The 16,994-nt window shown below is 46.0% G+C and overlaps 2 protein-coding genes across 2 annotated transcripts in view; both read left to right on the top strand.

The window, feature by feature from the left end:
* Positions 1-10,785, top strand: part of LOC114683285 (multidrug and toxin extrusion protein 1) — a 40,936-nt gene extending 30,151 nt beyond the window's left edge. Inside the window, exons 15-17 of the mRNA XM_028857514.2 lie at positions 2,361-2,455; positions 3,134-3,212; positions 10,357-10,785. Of these exons, the coding sequence (XP_028713347.1) occupies positions 2,361-2,455; positions 3,134-3,212; positions 10,357-10,583 (401 nt within the window). The 3' untranslated portion in view covers positions 10,584-10,785. The remainder of the gene's footprint in view (positions 1-2,360; positions 2,456-3,133; positions 3,213-10,356) is intronic.
* Positions 10,786-12,175: 1,390 nt separating this feature from the next.
* LOC114683283 (multidrug and toxin extrusion protein 2-like) overlaps positions 12,176-16,994 on the top strand; it is a 47,366-nt gene continuing 42,547 nt past the window's right edge. Inside the window, 3 exon segments of the mRNA XM_028857512.2 lie at positions 12,176-12,200; positions 12,203-12,327; positions 12,404-12,505. Coding sequence (XP_028713345.1) covers positions 12,176-12,200; positions 12,203-12,327; positions 12,404-12,505 — 252 coding nt within the window.

Raw genomic sequence — 16,994 nt, 5'->3', positions numbered from 1 at the left:
GGAGAGCATCATGGGGGATGAGGATGGCTCAGGTGTGTCCTGATTGAAAGCAGCTGAAGAGACATGGCCTTGTGTGATTGGTCAAGGTTTAATACTTGAGTATGGTCTAGATGAGGAGATTGTCAGTTGCTGGTTGCTGGTTACAGTCACTGTTTAGCTTCCTCGTGGTGGTAACTGGCTCTCTGTGGGTGTAGTTTCTAGCAGATGGGCTTCCTGGGCTGTCATGAGGCAGAGGGGCTCCTTACACGGCCTGGTTGCTGCAGTAATGGGTTGCAGAGTTGGAGTCCCATGTGCTGTGGTCAACGTGCATTTGTGTGCTCAGCCCTTCCTGACTGGCAGAACTTTGCTTCTGCTGTCCATTCACTGTGGACAAACCGCTCATCATCCATAGTTCCTTATGCACCCCATGCAAGTTTATTAGATAGACTCACCAGGACATGGAGATCCACTCTGTGTGCTCTCCAGTCCTTCCCAAGTGTAACCAGCCCTGGAAGCAAAGCTTGTGCCAAACAAAGTTAGGTTTGAAGGTTGAGCAGAAATCTCTGGGGGATTTTTAAGATTGGTGATTTCTGCCAGATGTGGTGGCACACATCTTTAGTCCCAGTACTGGGAAGGCAGAGACAGGCTGATCTTTGTGAGTTTGAGGCCAGCCTGTTTTACACAGTGAATACCAGGCCAACTAGTGAGACCCTGTCTCAAACAAAACAAACAATGAAAAAAGATTGGTGGGTTCTACTTTAACCTCTATACTATTCCATATGTCATCTCCATATCCATGTAAAGTAGGAGCAGGGTTTTATAAGTAGAATTTTGGAATGTAGAGATTGATTTCTAAGATAGTCTCTTCCAATGAGGGTGCAACTCAGTAGAGGGTGCATGCCAGGCACGTATGAGGCCCTGGGTTCCATCCCTGGTAGTTTGTTTCCTTTTTAGACATCAAGAATATACATAAGCTTTAGGAATTTTTAAATTATATTTTAAAATTTTTTTGAGATTATAATGATATCATTCTTCCTTCCAGGGATGTTTTTAATGAGAGGTTTAATATTCTGTTTTGCTAATTTTTAGCTAACAGTAACATACAATAATTTTCAAATCAAAGGCTCCTAGGAATAATATCCAAATTAAAAATGAAATATTTAAACTCACTTATTGACCATAAAAATGTTAGTTTTAGTTGACAAGATGGCTCAGCTGGTAAAGTGCTTGTCCCGCAACCACGAAGACTGGAGTTTGGATCCCTAGAGCCCAGGTAACAAGTTGGGTGGGTGTAAAACCAGGTAATAGCAGTGTAGGGAGGCAAAGCTGGGGAATCCCAAGAGCAAGCTGCACAGTCAGATTGCCAGAACAGTGAGCTCTGGGTTCAATGAGAGACCCTGCCTCAATATATAAGGTGGAGAGAGACCCTGCCTCAATTTATAAGGTGGAGAGAAGACCCTGCTCAATATAATATTATATAAGGTGGAGAGAGAGACCCTGCTCAATATATAAGGTGGAGAGAGACCCTGCCTCAATATATAAGGTGGAGAGAGACCCTGCCTCAATATATAAGGTGGAGAGAGACCCTGCTCATTATATAAGGTGGAGAGAGACCCTGCCTCAATATATAAGGTGGGGAGAGAGACCTGCTCAATTATAAAATGTATATTAAGGTGGAGAGAGACCCTGCCTCAATATATAAGTGGAGAGCAATCAAGGAAGATTCCTGACATCAACCTCAAGCCTCCACAATTACACAAACACATACGCCCTCCCAATATGTCTACACACATGCAAACACACACACATGCATGTGTAGGCCACATATATACCTATGTTAAAAAAGTTAGTCTTCTCTTTTGAGGAGCACAAAACAATGATTTTTCTGGAGAAAGTATTTTTTACAACTGGCCCATTTTTTTAGTATCCAATCACCATAAGCAAAAAAGGACCCAAATAGTTTCCTGGACCTGTTGCTCTGACATTGTGAATCATGGCAGGTGGCCTTGGGGAGTGCTGGCCTGCGTGGAGTCTCTGCATGTGTTCTATCTCAGGATGGAGGTCTCTAGCCCACTGTGGGTTCTACCTCAGGATGGAGGTCTCTAGCCCACTGTGGGTTCTCTCTCAGAATGGAGGTCTCTAGCCCACTGTGGGTTCTACTCTCAGGATGGAGGTCTCTAGCCCACTGTGGGTTCTACTCTCAGGATGGAGGTCTCTAGCCCACTGTGGGTTCTCTCTCAGATGGAGGTCTCTAGCCCACTGTGGGTTCTCTCTCAGGATGGAGGTCTCTAGCCCACTGTGGGTTCTATCTTGCCCACAGAAGCTGACTTAGTGTGGCTATTGTCTCCTTGAGCTAACTTGTCAAATGTCTCCCCGTGCAGGTCTGTGGTCAGGGATCGTCATCTGCAGTGTCTGTCAGACCCTATGTTTTCTGGTTTTTATTGCTCGGCTCAATTGGAAACTCGCCTGTCAACAGGTATCCATCCTCAATGTGCCCTAGTCTCTCTGCAAGTGCCAAACCAGACCGGATATGGCATGCATTCTTTCATTTTGGGAGGTTCTTTTTTATGCTATTTTATGCTTTTTTTGTTATTATTGGGTTTATTTTGTTTTAATAGGATTTTAAGGTGAAGGGTTGCATGACCCTGGTCCTATTCATTCCCCTTTGTTTGTTCAGTGAAATAGAAAAACAGGATTTCATTTCAAGTCTCTTGCTATGAAAAGTCAATTTCAGGAGAATTGGAACTGGAGAGCTTTTCTCCAAGTTTGCCCTCATACTCTGTGTGTGTGTGTGTGCGTGTGTGCGTGTGCGTGTGCGCGCGTGTGTGTCTAAGACATTGTATGGTTCTTTCTTTTTCACTTTCCCAGGTCAATGTGAGGTCTGAAAACAGGATGTAGAAATGGCAGCTGAAGTAAGGAGATGAAGAAGGGCAGATGCTTAGCCACCTTGGTCCATCTTCCCCTCAGATTAGCCTACTCCCCCCTCTCTCTCAGAACCTGGTTCAGTTTTGGAAGAGAGTTCCATAGTAATCCAGTGACGCTTTATTTCACATACGAGTTCAGGGACATAGCTTCTCCTAAACCGGGTGGCCATGTTTATCAATGCTACCTGCTGACGCTTGGACTTAACTTTGAGTCTCACTTACTTTTCTAGGCTCAAGTACACGCCAATTTGAAGGTAAATGTGGCCCTGAACGGGAATTCTGCTGTCTCTCAGGAGCCAGCTCACCCAGGTATGCTACAGGGTGCTCTGGGGCAGACCTGGCTATACAGGACTGGAGGGGCCTCTGTGGGACACATCTGGATTAGCTGCTGTGAGCTCTCACTGAGTGGGGCACTGAAGTTTCAGAAACAAATGTCAAGTTCCACCCACTTTGAGATAAACTGACTTAAGCTTGTTCACTTTGATTCCACACATTAACAAACTGTTATGGATAGTTCAAGCTTCTCAGGCCCTCTGCTAATACTTGGTTCTTCCACGAGCATTCTACGGGCATTTCTTTTCCTTTTAAAAGTGTATTGAAAAATTTTGGTTCACATGCAATGACTGTGCTTATTCATGGGGTACAGTGGGCATCTCATGAGGTGGAGAAGAGCATGTAGTGCTGAGGGCAGGAGAGCTGGCAGACCATCCCCCCACACTTGTCCTTTCTGCCGGGCACAGACTTATTCCTGATCCTTAGCATTCCTGTGTGAGGAGCAAGTCCTGGAAGCTGGCATTTTCCTGCTTGTTTTAATGTGGTTCCTGTGGTTGGCTAAGCATCATTCACTTTAAGCAGGTTTTTGCTTGGACTTTTGCATCATGAAAATACAATTACATTAGGCTGGGTTTTTTTTTTTCCCCCTGTCAATTTAGTAATTCTTCCATAACCCCAGTTCCTTGGAAGGTTAGTAATGTTAACCTTTCACTCCTGTGAGCGAGGTAGAAGTGAATTCCTTCTGGCTTCCTGCACTCTGTGCCTGATACAAGTTAGACAGGAGAAAAACTGGTGTTCCGAGACTTGAAGGAGGTGAAGACATCTTTAGATCCTGCATGCAGCCCATCAGGTCTACAAGCCCAGAGACGGGGGTTCAGCCGGGCCCACCCTCACCAGGTGCTGTTCAGCCCCGGGCCACAGGTCTACACACAGACTGGCAGAGTGAAGCCAGCCCCGTGCCCAGGCTGGCTTGCCCCGCAGGTTTCCAGCTTCCTTGTGATCTTGCTCTGGGAACTTTTCTTTGTGTCGTTAGCTCTCTGCCACAGGTTTCTGTTTATCGTGATAGAAAACCAAATCCCATCCTCAGCACTGCTGAGGGAGGATTTCTGTAGATGTAACCAATCGTCTTATTAAAATAAGAAACACAGAGCCAATGTAAAAGAGAAAGCCGAGAGGTCAGAGCACAGAGATAAAATCTTACCTCCTGCAGTGCTCCTAACTTCCGAAAGAGAGAGAGGAGAGAGAGAGGAGAGAGAGAGAGGAGAGAGAGAGAGAGAGAGAGAGAGAGAGAGAGAGAGAGATTCTTCCTGTTTGTCTGTCTTAAATAGTCTTTCTGTTCTGCCTTCTCATTGGTTGTAAACCCAACCACATGACTGCCTCGTCACTGCCTGTAAGTACCGCCCTCCAGGTCTTAAAGGCGTATGTCTCCAATACTGTCTGTATCCCTGAACACACAGAAATCTACCTAGCTCTTCTAACCACCACGCTCTTGCTATGGCTCTAATAGCTCTAACCCCAGGGCAACTTTATTTATTAACATAAAATTAAAATTACATTTCAGTACAAATAAAATATTGCCATATTTCTCCTTTTCTATTTTAATAAAAAGAAAAAAGGCAAAAGGTTATAACTAACAAAAGAAAAACTATATACAAAAGTACAATAACTATATACAATATATACAAGTAACAAATACCTAAACGATGTCTAGTCCATTTGTATTTGACAAATCAGAGAAAATAATTCCCTTATCTATCCTATTTTAGTAAGTCCAAAATGTATCTAATTCACTTTCTATCCTAATTAATCTTCAACTATAACTAACTAATCTTCAACTCCCTCAGAGACCCAAGAAGGAAATAATATTAGCTAACAAAAATAAAAACAAGAAATGCACGCAAGCAACTTCCAAAAAAATTTGTGAGTTGACAGAAACAGCCAGCTGCCTGGACAGTCACCTGAGGTTTCTCCACAGTGTTGGGGCATCATCTTCAGCCTATAGGCTTATCGTATCTGACAGACTCATTTGTGAAGTAGGTTGTACACAAGGTCAACAGTTCAACCTCACATTGGGTGAGAGCAGTCCATGTACCAGAAACACCTGAATTCCACTAGTGTCATGTCATGATTCAGGATTTTAAATTCTGGAAATTGTTGACGGTTTTTTAATTCAGCTGTCCATTCTTCTTGGCTGTGTATATATGGCTTCATCTCAGCATCCCCTTCTTCTACACATCCCTCTATTAAATGCCAGTCTACTACTGAGAGGCGTGAGCTTTCAGTTGCTGTTCCATTGCACAACAGAAGCCATCGGCCCACTGCCTGTTCAGCTGCCTTCGAGGAAAAGGGCACTGTACCTTTTCCGGATTGTGAAGGCCACTTCAGGGATGGTGCCATATTGTCCTGGCCTCAGAAGATGCCTTCTGATAAAGCCATAACCACACTTGTTTTGGCAGGAATCAGTAGTCATTTGTTTCATGTTCTGTCTGTCCATTTTTTCCTGTTGATTCGAGGATACTTTGTTGTCCAGTGGCTAACTTTTGCCACAATGAAAATTAACTCCATATGCAGTTTCTTCAATGCCCATATTTTCTCTGAAGTAGATTGGTACTGCCAGGAGCCGACATGTCTCAAAAAAGAAAAATTTCTAAGTTATTAAAACATTTTAAATGCCATATTCGGTAGATCTCTGAAGGGTTTGAAGATGACTGTCTAAAATATATCTGCTCAATTTTTAAAACATACTAATATGACTGCAATTTCTATTGTAATGTCTAACTACTAACTTTCATTTCTTTATATCCTAATAGTTGGTAATAATGTAAAGTATTTAAAACTAGTAATTATATTTTTCTTTTCTTTCTTTCTTTTTTTTTAAAACAAGAACCTTAAATCTAATCTCCTTTGCTTAGCCTTTTTCCTAACCCTTGACAACAACTTGTAACCAACTCCCCCAAATAATGAAAATTATCCCAGACCCAAAACCCATTAAAAAGAACCAAAAAAACCACCCACCCCACACCACCTCTTTGGGAATGTGGTCGTCGTATTCTTAAAATTGCTTCCTGCTGGGTATGGGCGAAGTTATCTTTATTCTGAAAGAAAAATTTAGGTTAATTGTCAAATTCTAGGAAAGGTAACTATATCCTTCATTATTATCCAGTCTGTGTATAATGCCAAAGTTCAGGGTTTATCTCAAGTCCTTATTCAAGTAGTCTTTGAGACTGGATCATCTCAGCTAGTCATGTCAAAATTGCTCTGAGCACCTTGTAGTTCAAAGCTGATCTGTAGATGATGTCTGTCAGCTTAGTGATATTATTATTGTCCACGTGGAATTGTTGTTGTTGTTGTTGTGGGGCCCCATCTTCTTCCTGGAGACTTCAGTTGATGTTAGGCCTGGCCATGATTTCCTGCAGAAAACTGATAAGAGACTCGAACACAAAGACATATATATGCAGCTAATTGAAGCCTTTTTTCTAGAATTAGTTAGTACTCTATATGACCATTCATATCTTAACAAAGTTTAAAATGTATATATATATATAAATCTTGTAAATTTTGATATAAAATTTATACTTTAAGAAAAGTTTAAAGAATCAGAATAGAATCAAAGAGTTGAGATTAGTAATAGAATAGTCCCTTAATTAATTTGGCTTTTGTCCTTTCCCATAGCAGAAAATGGCTCTTTTATTCTGGCATGATACAGGGAGTTTGCATTTTGCCCCGGGCCACAGGTCTACACACAGACTGGCAGAGCAAAGCCAGCCCCGTCCCCAGGCTGGCTCGCCCCGCAGGTTTCCAGCTTCCTTGTGATCTTGCTCTGGGAACTTTTCTTTGTGTCGTTAGCTCTCTGCCACAGGTTTCTGTTTATCGTGATAGAAAACCAAATCCCATCCCCAGCACTGCTGAGGGAGGATTTCCAGGACACTCTTGGATCTTACCTCCGTCTTGTGCTTATTGGCTTTGTTCTTCATCAAGAAGTGACTCTGGAGCCATCCAAGTAGGGGTGAAGATCTTTTAGGGACACTTGGGCTCCTCCCTTCAGCCATCAGACTAGGACAACAATGGTTCCCAAGACATTGGCATTTCCACTCTTATTAATTTATTTTATCCTGATTTAACCATTATCTTGAGAGGAAGGGCTAATTTGTCAGCTTCGGGAAAGAATGTTACTTATCCTGTCTTGTTACTGTGAGGATTGCATGTTAGGAGCTGGCAGACACAGCCTAAGTATTTTGTAGATGTGACCTGATATTGTCTAATTTTAAAAGTTTTGCTTGTTTTTGTTTCTTTGAGACAGGATCTATGTAGCTCAGGCTAGCCTTGAATTGGCATTTAGGTGAGGGTGACCTTGAAGTTCTGACCCTCCTGCTTCCCAAATTGACATTACAGTGTGCACCACCATGCCTGGTAAAACCTGTCTTATGATGTTCCAAATTATTTTGTCTCGTCTCTGAGGCCATTGTAACAATCTCAGCACAGATTGAAAATCCCTAATCTGGAATATTCTGAAATCCAAACCACTGGAATATGAAATACTTCTAATGCCCAAGCATTTCGAATAAAGTGTACTCAATCACTTTATACCCACATGCTTTTTAAGAAAGCTGATGCCAATCTTCTTAGGCTGCTAGGTAATCTGCCTTTATTTTTCTCTTGGAAAGTTTGTAGTGTGTTTTCCTGTTAGTATTCTTATTCCACAAGCCATGAGACTTGAGTCTTCGTGTGAGTCAGTATCTTGCTTGGTACTCAGTGGGTCCTTGGAGCTGGAGAGTCCCATATTCAGTTCTGTGAATGTCTTGAGTCTTATGTCTTAGTTTGTCTGTCCTCCATTTGTTTTATTTTCAGTCTGGAATGCCTATTAGGCAGGTATCCGGCACCTTGAAAAGCCTGACCCTAGGAAGCTCTCTGGCTCCCCATGCTGGCTGACCAGAGTGGGTTGCAGAGTAATAGAGGCACTCAGAGACAATGAACCAAAAGTGAGGCTGTTCCTGCACTGTTAGGGTCAGGCCTGGGCCCTGGCAGCCCCACCCCAGGCTCAGCCCTGTCCTCAGTGGGCCAACTAAGCAAACAAGTAATGCTGGGAGGCAGAGAAAGGGGTTTATTATTCAGTGTAGCCACACTGGAAAGAGGAACAAATAAAAAGGTCCAGTGACATCTCTCCCTTCCCCTTCAGGGTCCTGACACGAGGTTTAGGTTTAAGCAGAGGGCACAAGGAATACATAGATGTGCAGTCCTGTCCAGCATGTGGTCCTGCCCCTCAGCGACACATCACTGATAGTCTTTCCTGCGAGATTGTCTGAGAAGATGTCAGAACTGTGTAATGTCTTTGTGGGAGACAAGCTCCTCCCTGGCTGGCACCAGGCATCTCCTTCTCCTAGCGTGAGATTTCGGGGGAAATGCCAATGTCTTGGGATTTGTCCTAGTCTGATGACTGAAGGGAGGGGCCCAAGTGTCTCTAAAAGATCTTCACCCCTACTTGGATGGCTCCAGAGTCATTTCTTTATGAAGTACAAAGCCAATAAGCACAATCGGAGGTAAGATCCAAGAGTGTCCTGGAAATTCTCCCTCAGCAGCGCTGGGGATGGGATTTGCTTTTCTATCACGATAAACAGAAACCGGGAATTGAATCTTTAAATTGTGCTCTATTCAGCATACTGGAAGATGTGGGAGACTGGGAGCCGAGGGAGACCTGCCTACCTCCCCCTTCTCTTACTAGCATATTTACAGAGAACAGGGAATGGAGGTGTCTTAAGGTTTCTATTGCTGTGAAAGATTACCATGACCATGGCAACTCTTATAAAGGAACACATTTAATTGAGGGATGGCTTACAGTTCGGAGGTTCAGTCCATTATCGTCATGGTAGAGTGTAGACAGACATGGTGCTGGAGAGGGGCTGAGAGTTCTCGTCTGGATCCTCAGGCAGCAGGAAGGAAGAGTGAGCTACTGGGCCTAGATTGAGCTTGTGAAACCTCAAAGTGACACTCTTCCTCCAACAAGGCCACACCTCAAAATGGTGTCACTTCCTATGAGCCTATAGGGACCATTTTCATTCAAACTACCATATTCCACTCCCTGGCCTGCGTAGGCTTGTAGCTATAACATAATGCAGAAATGCATTCAATCCAACTTCAAAAGTCCCCATATAACAGTCTCAACCCTGTTTAAAAGTCCAAAATCTCTTCTGAGACTCATGGCAATCTCTTATGTACAATCTCTTGTAAGATCAAAATTAAAAAGCAGATCACATACTTCCAACATACAATGGCACCAGGATGTACGTTACTGTTCCCAAGGGAGGAAAAGGAGCATAGTGAGGAAATATTCAAACCACAAGGGGCAATAAATCATTTCAGAATGTAGTCTTGTCCCCTGGCCAGGTATTTGGCCTTGTCTCTGAGACTCGTAGCAGGGGAGGGCTGGCCAAGGTCTCAGCTTGCATTTCTCCTGAGCCAGTTTGGATGACATTTTAGATTGAAAGTTAACTCCGAGCAACTATTAGCATTAGCAACGCGTACCTGCAACCTACTTACAGCATGTGCTCATGGATTCCTTCCTAGAGAATGGGGTGCAAATGTACAACTCCTGTAAGTTGTAAAATGCCGCTATTTCTTACTACAAAACGAAACACAAATGTGCCCCTATTTGTCCCCTGTGAGTATCTCCTGGGGTAAAGGCAGTAAAAAGATTATATTGGAGTCACTTAGGCCTATTTCTAAGGGAGAGATGTAGCATCGGTCAAGGCAGAGACACTTCTGAACATGCACAGATCATGCTTTGCATGTACAAAATGGTGGATAGGAACTTCTGGACGGAGAGTGTCGGTATAATGAGGTTGTAGTGGGCAAAGTGTGTGGCAAGTCAGCCAGAGAGTGGGTCAGAGTGGCTTGGCAATTCCCATGGCTTCCTTATGGTTTTCTCTGCAGGGCCTTATCTGAAACCAACCATAACAACTTGAAGGGACATTAATAGTCATTTAAAGGGATGGCAGCAGGTGCATAGCCCTAAGATCTCTTACCTAGCAGTCAACAGTGGTTTCTTTTATTTATTATCTATCATAACAACTGCTTCTCGAATCAACTCTTTCCTCAGCAATAATCATGAGTAATAACCACCGTTTGTGCATGTGAAAATAAAAATCCTTTCAGGCTGCTCACTAAGGTGCTTTTACCCTCACAGCCAGTCCTGAAAGCCATGGCGAAATCATGATGACGGATCTCGAAAAAAAAGATGAGACTCAGTTGGACCAGCAGACGAACCAGCAACAAGTTTTGCCCGTCCGCCCGAAGGACAGCCGTAAACTGTCTGGGAAACAGTTGGCGCTACGTCGAGGGCTCCTGATCCTGGGAGTAGTAGTCGTCTTGGTGGGGGGGATCTTAGTGAGAGTATACGTCAGAATTGAGTGATGTGGAAGAGGCGAAGATCAAGCCACACAGGGGTTCCTCAGTTTATGAGATTAACACCTGCCCAATCCAACACATACTGAAAACACTACATCAGGACTGGGGGTGTTGCTGTGACAGACAAACACGTGCTTAGTGCGTTCAGGGCCCTCTAACAAGTAAGCTCTCTCTCTCTCTCTCTCTCTCTCTCTCTCTCTCTCTCTCTCCTCTCCACTCCTCCCCTCTCTCTCTGTCTCTCTCTCACACACACACACACACAGACACACACAGAGACAGAGAGAGAGAGAGAGAGAGAGAGAGAGAGAGAGAGAGAGAGAGAGAGAGAGAGGACATGCATTGGAGGTGGACAATGCATGCAATACACTTAACCTACCAAACACCACTGTTCCAAATATTGTACCAACTAGAATGTTATTTTTTCACCCCTGGGTTGCAGGACCACCCAGGGGCTGTAGCTCACTGTCACTGTCCCATATCTCCGAAGGATGGTGTCACACATTGTGAACCCAGGAAAAGCTCCCAGTTCAAAATAGTCTCTACTAAATGCACGTCACTCTTGTACCAATGTAAAGTTGAGAGCCCTTGGAAAGTGAATGACTGTAAGTCTGGGACCACACGCAGCTTTGAACTTACGGACAATTCATAGGCCTGGCAGTGGCCAGTCAATTTAGCCAACAGAATTCAACTGTGCTCATGGGTTTTATGAACTGAGAATTCAAATTTTTTTCTAATAAGGAATAAGGTAAACACCATATTGTGGTATAAGACAATATGGGGAAGATGATGTTGGAATATTAATTCGTCCACCACGGTCAAACACAGACTGCTGTGTACTGACTATATTCAGGTGTGGACTTCCTATTTCTTGTGCCTTGTTTTCTAAGATAGAAACCTGTATCTGAACTGCTTCTATATTCTTATTGTGTGACTCCTATTAAATACACTTTATGTCTCTCCGTTATTTTAATGTCTCTGTAGATTATTATTCTGTGAGCAAACATCATTTATTAATCATCAGAGGGAGCTCAGATCTCCTGTTGGGGTGCAGGCAGGGAAGGTCTCTGGAGCTGTGAATGGGTGAAGACCCAAACATGAGTGACAATCCCTGGTGGTGGCCGGAGGACAAAGCTTTAATAAAGGCATTAGGACGAAGTCCAACTCTTTTAGCCTCTTAAGGGTTATGTACACACTGATAACTCAGCAAGCTTTCAAAGAACAGAAAATGAACACAATTAGGAAATTCAGCTACTGTGAGTAAAACCGGTTCAATTTACTTTGTTTTTCTTTTGGTGGTTGGGGCTGGAACTCATCCACTACAGGCAAGCATTCCTCACTGAGCTACACCCACATCGGTTGGGTTTGGTTGAGACCCCCTAAAGTCTCCCTCAGAGACTCATTCTTGTTGGGTAAATAAGATGACATTTTCCAGCCACCCAGATCGAGGCTTGTCCCCCGCGCGCGCTGCGCTCGGTAACGGTTAGACTTGGCCACGGCGCCCGGGGTGGGGTGGCGCGTGGGGCGGGTCCCGCGCCCCGCAGTGGGCCACTCCGCCCTCCGCTCCACGTGCCGTTCCCGCCTGCATCAGAGCCTGCACCATGGAGCTCGCCGAGGACAGCCTGGGCGCGCCATCCGGCTTCCAGAGCCACCCGACGCCCCGCAGTGGCGCATCCCTGGCGGCCTGCGGGGAGCGCTGTCCCCTGGGGTGCTGCGGGAGGCAGCCGCGCTGGTGGCGCTCGCGGGCCCGGTGGTGAGTAGGACCCGGAGCTGCGGGCGCCGGGCGGCCGCAGGAAGGCCGAGGGTGACCGCCTTTCTGCTCCTTGCAGTTCTTGGCGCAGCTGATGATCTTTCTCATCAGCATTGTCAGTTCCATCTTCTGCGGACACCTGGGCAAAATCGAGCTGGACGCCGTGACACTCGCTGTCTCCGTAGGTGTTAACTTGGTTTCGGCTGATGGCGCGGTAAAGCCTCGGGAGTAAAGCTTTAACGTGTTTTTATTTGCTGTCTTTATTTATTTGCTGGAGACGAACTCGGGGCCGTGTGTGTGCTCAGCACACCCTCAGCCCCAAGCCTCAGAAGTGCAGGGACTGGGTCTGACCCACCTCTACCTCGGATTTGGGAAGAGGGTGAGTGCTGAGCAGATCTCACGGGCACTGTGGAAGGAATGTCCCAAACAGAGGCATGGTGCAAGGCTACCTTAAACGAACTACACACATCCCTGTCTCCGGAAACCAAACCACCAAAGCTATTAGTTACCCAGTTCATTAAGACTGCACTATTTCTCTTGTAAAGTGTCTTCCTTCCGATCACACGTCCTTAGAAGCCTTTCTCCGTCTAGTACGGTAGGGGAGATAGGGGAGAGCTGCTGTGATAGCATTTGATCCGCACCTTCAAATATGAGAAAAACTCCTCCTCCGGGTGAGGTGATGACTCCTGGGTCCTCCTCTATTTCAGAAAAATGTCCCTTCTGCCCCCCTAGGATGTCGGAATGCCCTGTGCGACAATGGGGGCTGCAGTTTCTCTGTCAGCATCATGATAAGAGTCTCAATGTATAGGCCCATTACTGTATCGGCAGAAACAATTCTCTCTCTCTCTCTCTCTCTCTCTCTCTCTCTCTCTCTCTCTCTCTCTCTGTGTGTGTGTGTGTGTGTGTGTGAGTGTCCTCTCCAGGGAAGACGAGCTTGGCCACTGCACAGTATTGGGCACTGTTCACGGTGTCCTGGTCACCTAGGATTGCGAATGTGTTGATAGGGTGGCCATTAGAGACCTGGTGTTTTCCTAACCCTGGTGTCCCAGCCAGGAAGCTCCCTTTTGGGCATCCCATCCCATTCTGTGCTTTTCCTCACATCCAGTCAGCCTCCTCAGCCTCTGGGGGCCTCTTTTCTCTCATGCCTTTTGCTGTCATCTTTGGGGGTGTGGCTTGACTCGGCTCATCCCCCTCACTGATTTCTAGGACCCCTGCCTCTCCTGCAGTCTCCTTACAGTAGGAACAAATGCTTGGCCCCATGTTTCTAGGCTCTCCTCAGCCTGTAGACCTCCAGCTCTATCAGGTCCTCACCCCAGGTCCTGCCTGCTCTTGACCCATGGAGTCCTTACACCAGGATGCCCCAACCTTCTACAGCTCCTGTGGCCCTGCTGGCTTCCTGCCCCAACACTAAACAGGCAGCTCACCCTCCCCTCCCCTCCTTCCTCTCCCCTTCTTCCTCTCCCCTCCTTCCTCTCACCTCTCATTTCACATATCAGGTCCTTTGGGCACCCGATCCAGCACTCCCCATCCCCCACACTCTGGGACCTTCTTTTCCCTCCAAGCCCCTCCTCTTTGCTCATCCCCACTCTTTGTAAATACATCAAGGGTTTTCTATGAGCATATCCCACCACCTCTGGCTTCTCTTCCCCTTCTCTCTTTGCCAGAGTCTACACTCAGCCTCACCTGCTTCGGTCTGCTCTCCACTCTCCCATGGACTCTGCCAATTCACCCCAACTGGCTGGTTTTGTGTGTCAAGTTGACACAAGCTAGAGTCATCAGAGGAAGGAGCCTGAGCTGAGGAAATGCCTCCTTGAGATCCAGCTGTAAGGCATTTTCTCATTTGGTGATCAATGGGGGAGGGCCCAGCCCATGGTCAATGGTGCCATCCCTGGGCTGCTGGTCCTGGGTTCTATAAGAAAGTGGGCTGAGCAAGCCAGAGGAAGCAAGCCAGTAAGAGCACCCCTCCATGGTCTCTGCATCAGCTCCTGCCTCCAGGATTCCTGCCCTGTTTTGAGTTCCTGTCCTGACTTCCTTCAGTGATGAACAGCAATGCTGAAGTATAAGCCTAATAAACCCTTTCCTCCCCGACTTGCTCTTTGGTCACGGTGTTTCGAGGCAGCAACAGAAACCCTGACTAAGACATCACTGGACTCTGCCCATGGTTGTCAGGAGTGTTCACCTTTGTGTTCGCCACCATGTCACCCCCAATCTGTCCATCCTTCAGGCTGTCACCCCCAGGAATGCCCACAGTGTTTCTTCTCACCCTCGGCTTGGCTATGGCCTCTGATAGCTGCATTCTTCTTTCTTTTTATTTCATCTGCTTTCCCCCTTTTTATTTCATTTAAATTAGTTGTTAACTAATGCCACAGTGAGCAGTTGAACCCAGGACCTTGCACATGCCAGGCAAGCACTCTATTACAGAGATAATACCCCCAGCCCTCCTCTTTCTGTTTTAAACGTCGCCTGTCTGTGTCTCTCAAGTCAGTATCTCCATCCTTGACATGGGCTTCCAGTTCTTGTGGTGGTTTGTCAGGTGGACCAGCAGGGGACCAGAGGTGAAGCCAAACCAGAGCATGCTGCAGCCGCATCTCCCAGGCAATGCTGGAGTTTTCTATTCTGTCTTGGTAGTGATGAGGACAAAACTCTGAGCCTTACATTTGCACTCTGTCACACCCCTCACCTCTGTCCATCAGCAGCCCACGTGCCTTAGAGCCTCTCTGCATTTCTTCTGCTTCCCATAGTACTCTTCTGTGAAGGCTTCAGTCTTTCTTCCCGAGGCTGTGACTCTCTCCTTCATTCTGAAGCCAGAGTCCTTTCCGGTGTCCCCCAGGAAGGCTGAGGTCTTGACTCTGGTCACTTGGTGCTGGTGTTTCCTGCCTTTGCATTTTTCTCTCAAGTTGGGGAGGAGTGAGCGCCTTATTTTGTGAAGCTTGAGTCTTGCCACAGATCTGGGTCACCCAGATGTTTTGGAGTCACACAGATGTGCTGGCCTGCCTGAGCTCACCTGGCATCTCCTTGTCTTTTTCTTTGTCTGGCAGCCTCTTCTGGCTGGGCTTTTCCGTCCTGCACTTTGGTGAGGATTTCAAGCCTCAAAGTTATGTGTCTACATCACACCATGAGGCTTTTCTTTCTTACATTAAAATCATTTTAAGATATATCTTTTTGGGGAAAAACCAAATTAAAATTGTGTGTGTGTGTGTGCGCGCGCGCGCGCGCTGTCTCCCCCCCCCCATTTCCTTTTCTTTTCCTGTTTATGCCTCTAGAGTTTTTGATGTAAAAACAACAGGAATAAATGCAAGCCACAGTGAGATGGGAGGCTTGGTGGTGGTATGTGGGAAGGCTGGTATGTTCCACAGGCAGGGCTTTCTGCAGATAAGGTCCTGAATAGAGAGAACCACTGTCAGCCTTTGTAAATGGGTCAAGGAAATATGTTGCTTTCAATGGATGTTAACTTGTAACTAACTCTTGGGAAGACGGTGGACTTGATGGCACCGTGATTAGATAGGTTAAGTTTTATAAATTTTGTTTTTGAGACAGGGTCTTGCTCAGTAACCCAGGCTGGCCTTCAACACTCAATGTTCTTGCCTCAGTCAGAATTACAGGCCTACTAATTTTTGTCTTGTCTTTTATTAGAATGTTGTCCATGGTAAGAGAGAGCTCAGTCTGGTAGAGATTTGAACAAATGTGGGCTATAGAGGATGGCTGGCATTCTAAGCCAGCCAAAGGCAGCCAGTGTGCAACAGCAACAGCAGCAACAACAACAACAACCAAACACAGCAGAACAAAGACACTCTCGTGTGTGACTTAAAAAACAAAACAAAACTTTTAACCTGATGGTGGTGGCATACGCCTTTAATCCCAGCACTTGGGAGACAGAACCAGGCAGATCTCTGTGAGTTCGAGGCCAGCCTGGGCTACAGAGTGAGTTCCAGGACAGGCACCAAAACTACACAGAGAAACTCTGTCTCAAAAAAAAAAAGGCCCCCCCCAAGACCAAAACTTTTTATAAAGTGAAATACCTCCCCCTTTTCTTTTCCTTGATTGGTTCAGTAAAAGTGTGTACCTCACATCTGGGTCCTCACTGTGCCTGGATTTCATGTCTGGTCGGGGAATTTTAGGGCACCACATATGTGGCCTGCTATTGACCTCTTGGGGCTGGGAGGTGTAGATTCCCAGGTTATCTTGGTCCCTTCCTACCATCTCAAAGCATTGGGCACTTTATAGAGAAAGATTTCTTTAGCTCACACTTTAGGACATTTAGGAGCCTGGCACCAGCTTCTGCTGAGCTCCGGTGGGGGCCTCATCACCACATGTGGATGGCATCAGGGCTTATGAGAGGAGCAAGCAGTCACATAAAGCAAGAGCGAGTCTGGCATCTGACTCTCTCTCCTTACAATTCATTCTTCCAGGAGCAAATTAGGTCCCAGGAGAACTTTAGTTTTTTGAGACGGTCTCATGAAGCTCAGCCTGACCTCAAACTCGCTGTGCCTCTCTGCCTTGGGTTACAGGCACGTGCCACCATGCCCAGCTCATGCAGTGCTGGATTCTCACCCTAGGATAGCACTTTCCCACTGAACTACATCTTCTGCCCTCTGTGAGAACTTACTAGCCCCATCCGAGGCTGGCATCCCAGCGACTTAATCACCCCCCACTAAATGTCATTTCTTGAA

Source organism: Peromyscus leucopus, chromosome 8b (genome assembly GCF_004664715.2).
Source record: "Peromyscus leucopus breed LL Stock chromosome 8b, UCI_PerLeu_2.1, whole genome shotgun sequence".
In the NCBI taxonomy this organism is placed as follows: Eukaryota; Metazoa; Chordata; class Mammalia; order Rodentia; family Cricetidae; genus Peromyscus; species Peromyscus leucopus.
This window is presented reverse-complemented; position numbering and strand designations above follow the sequence as displayed.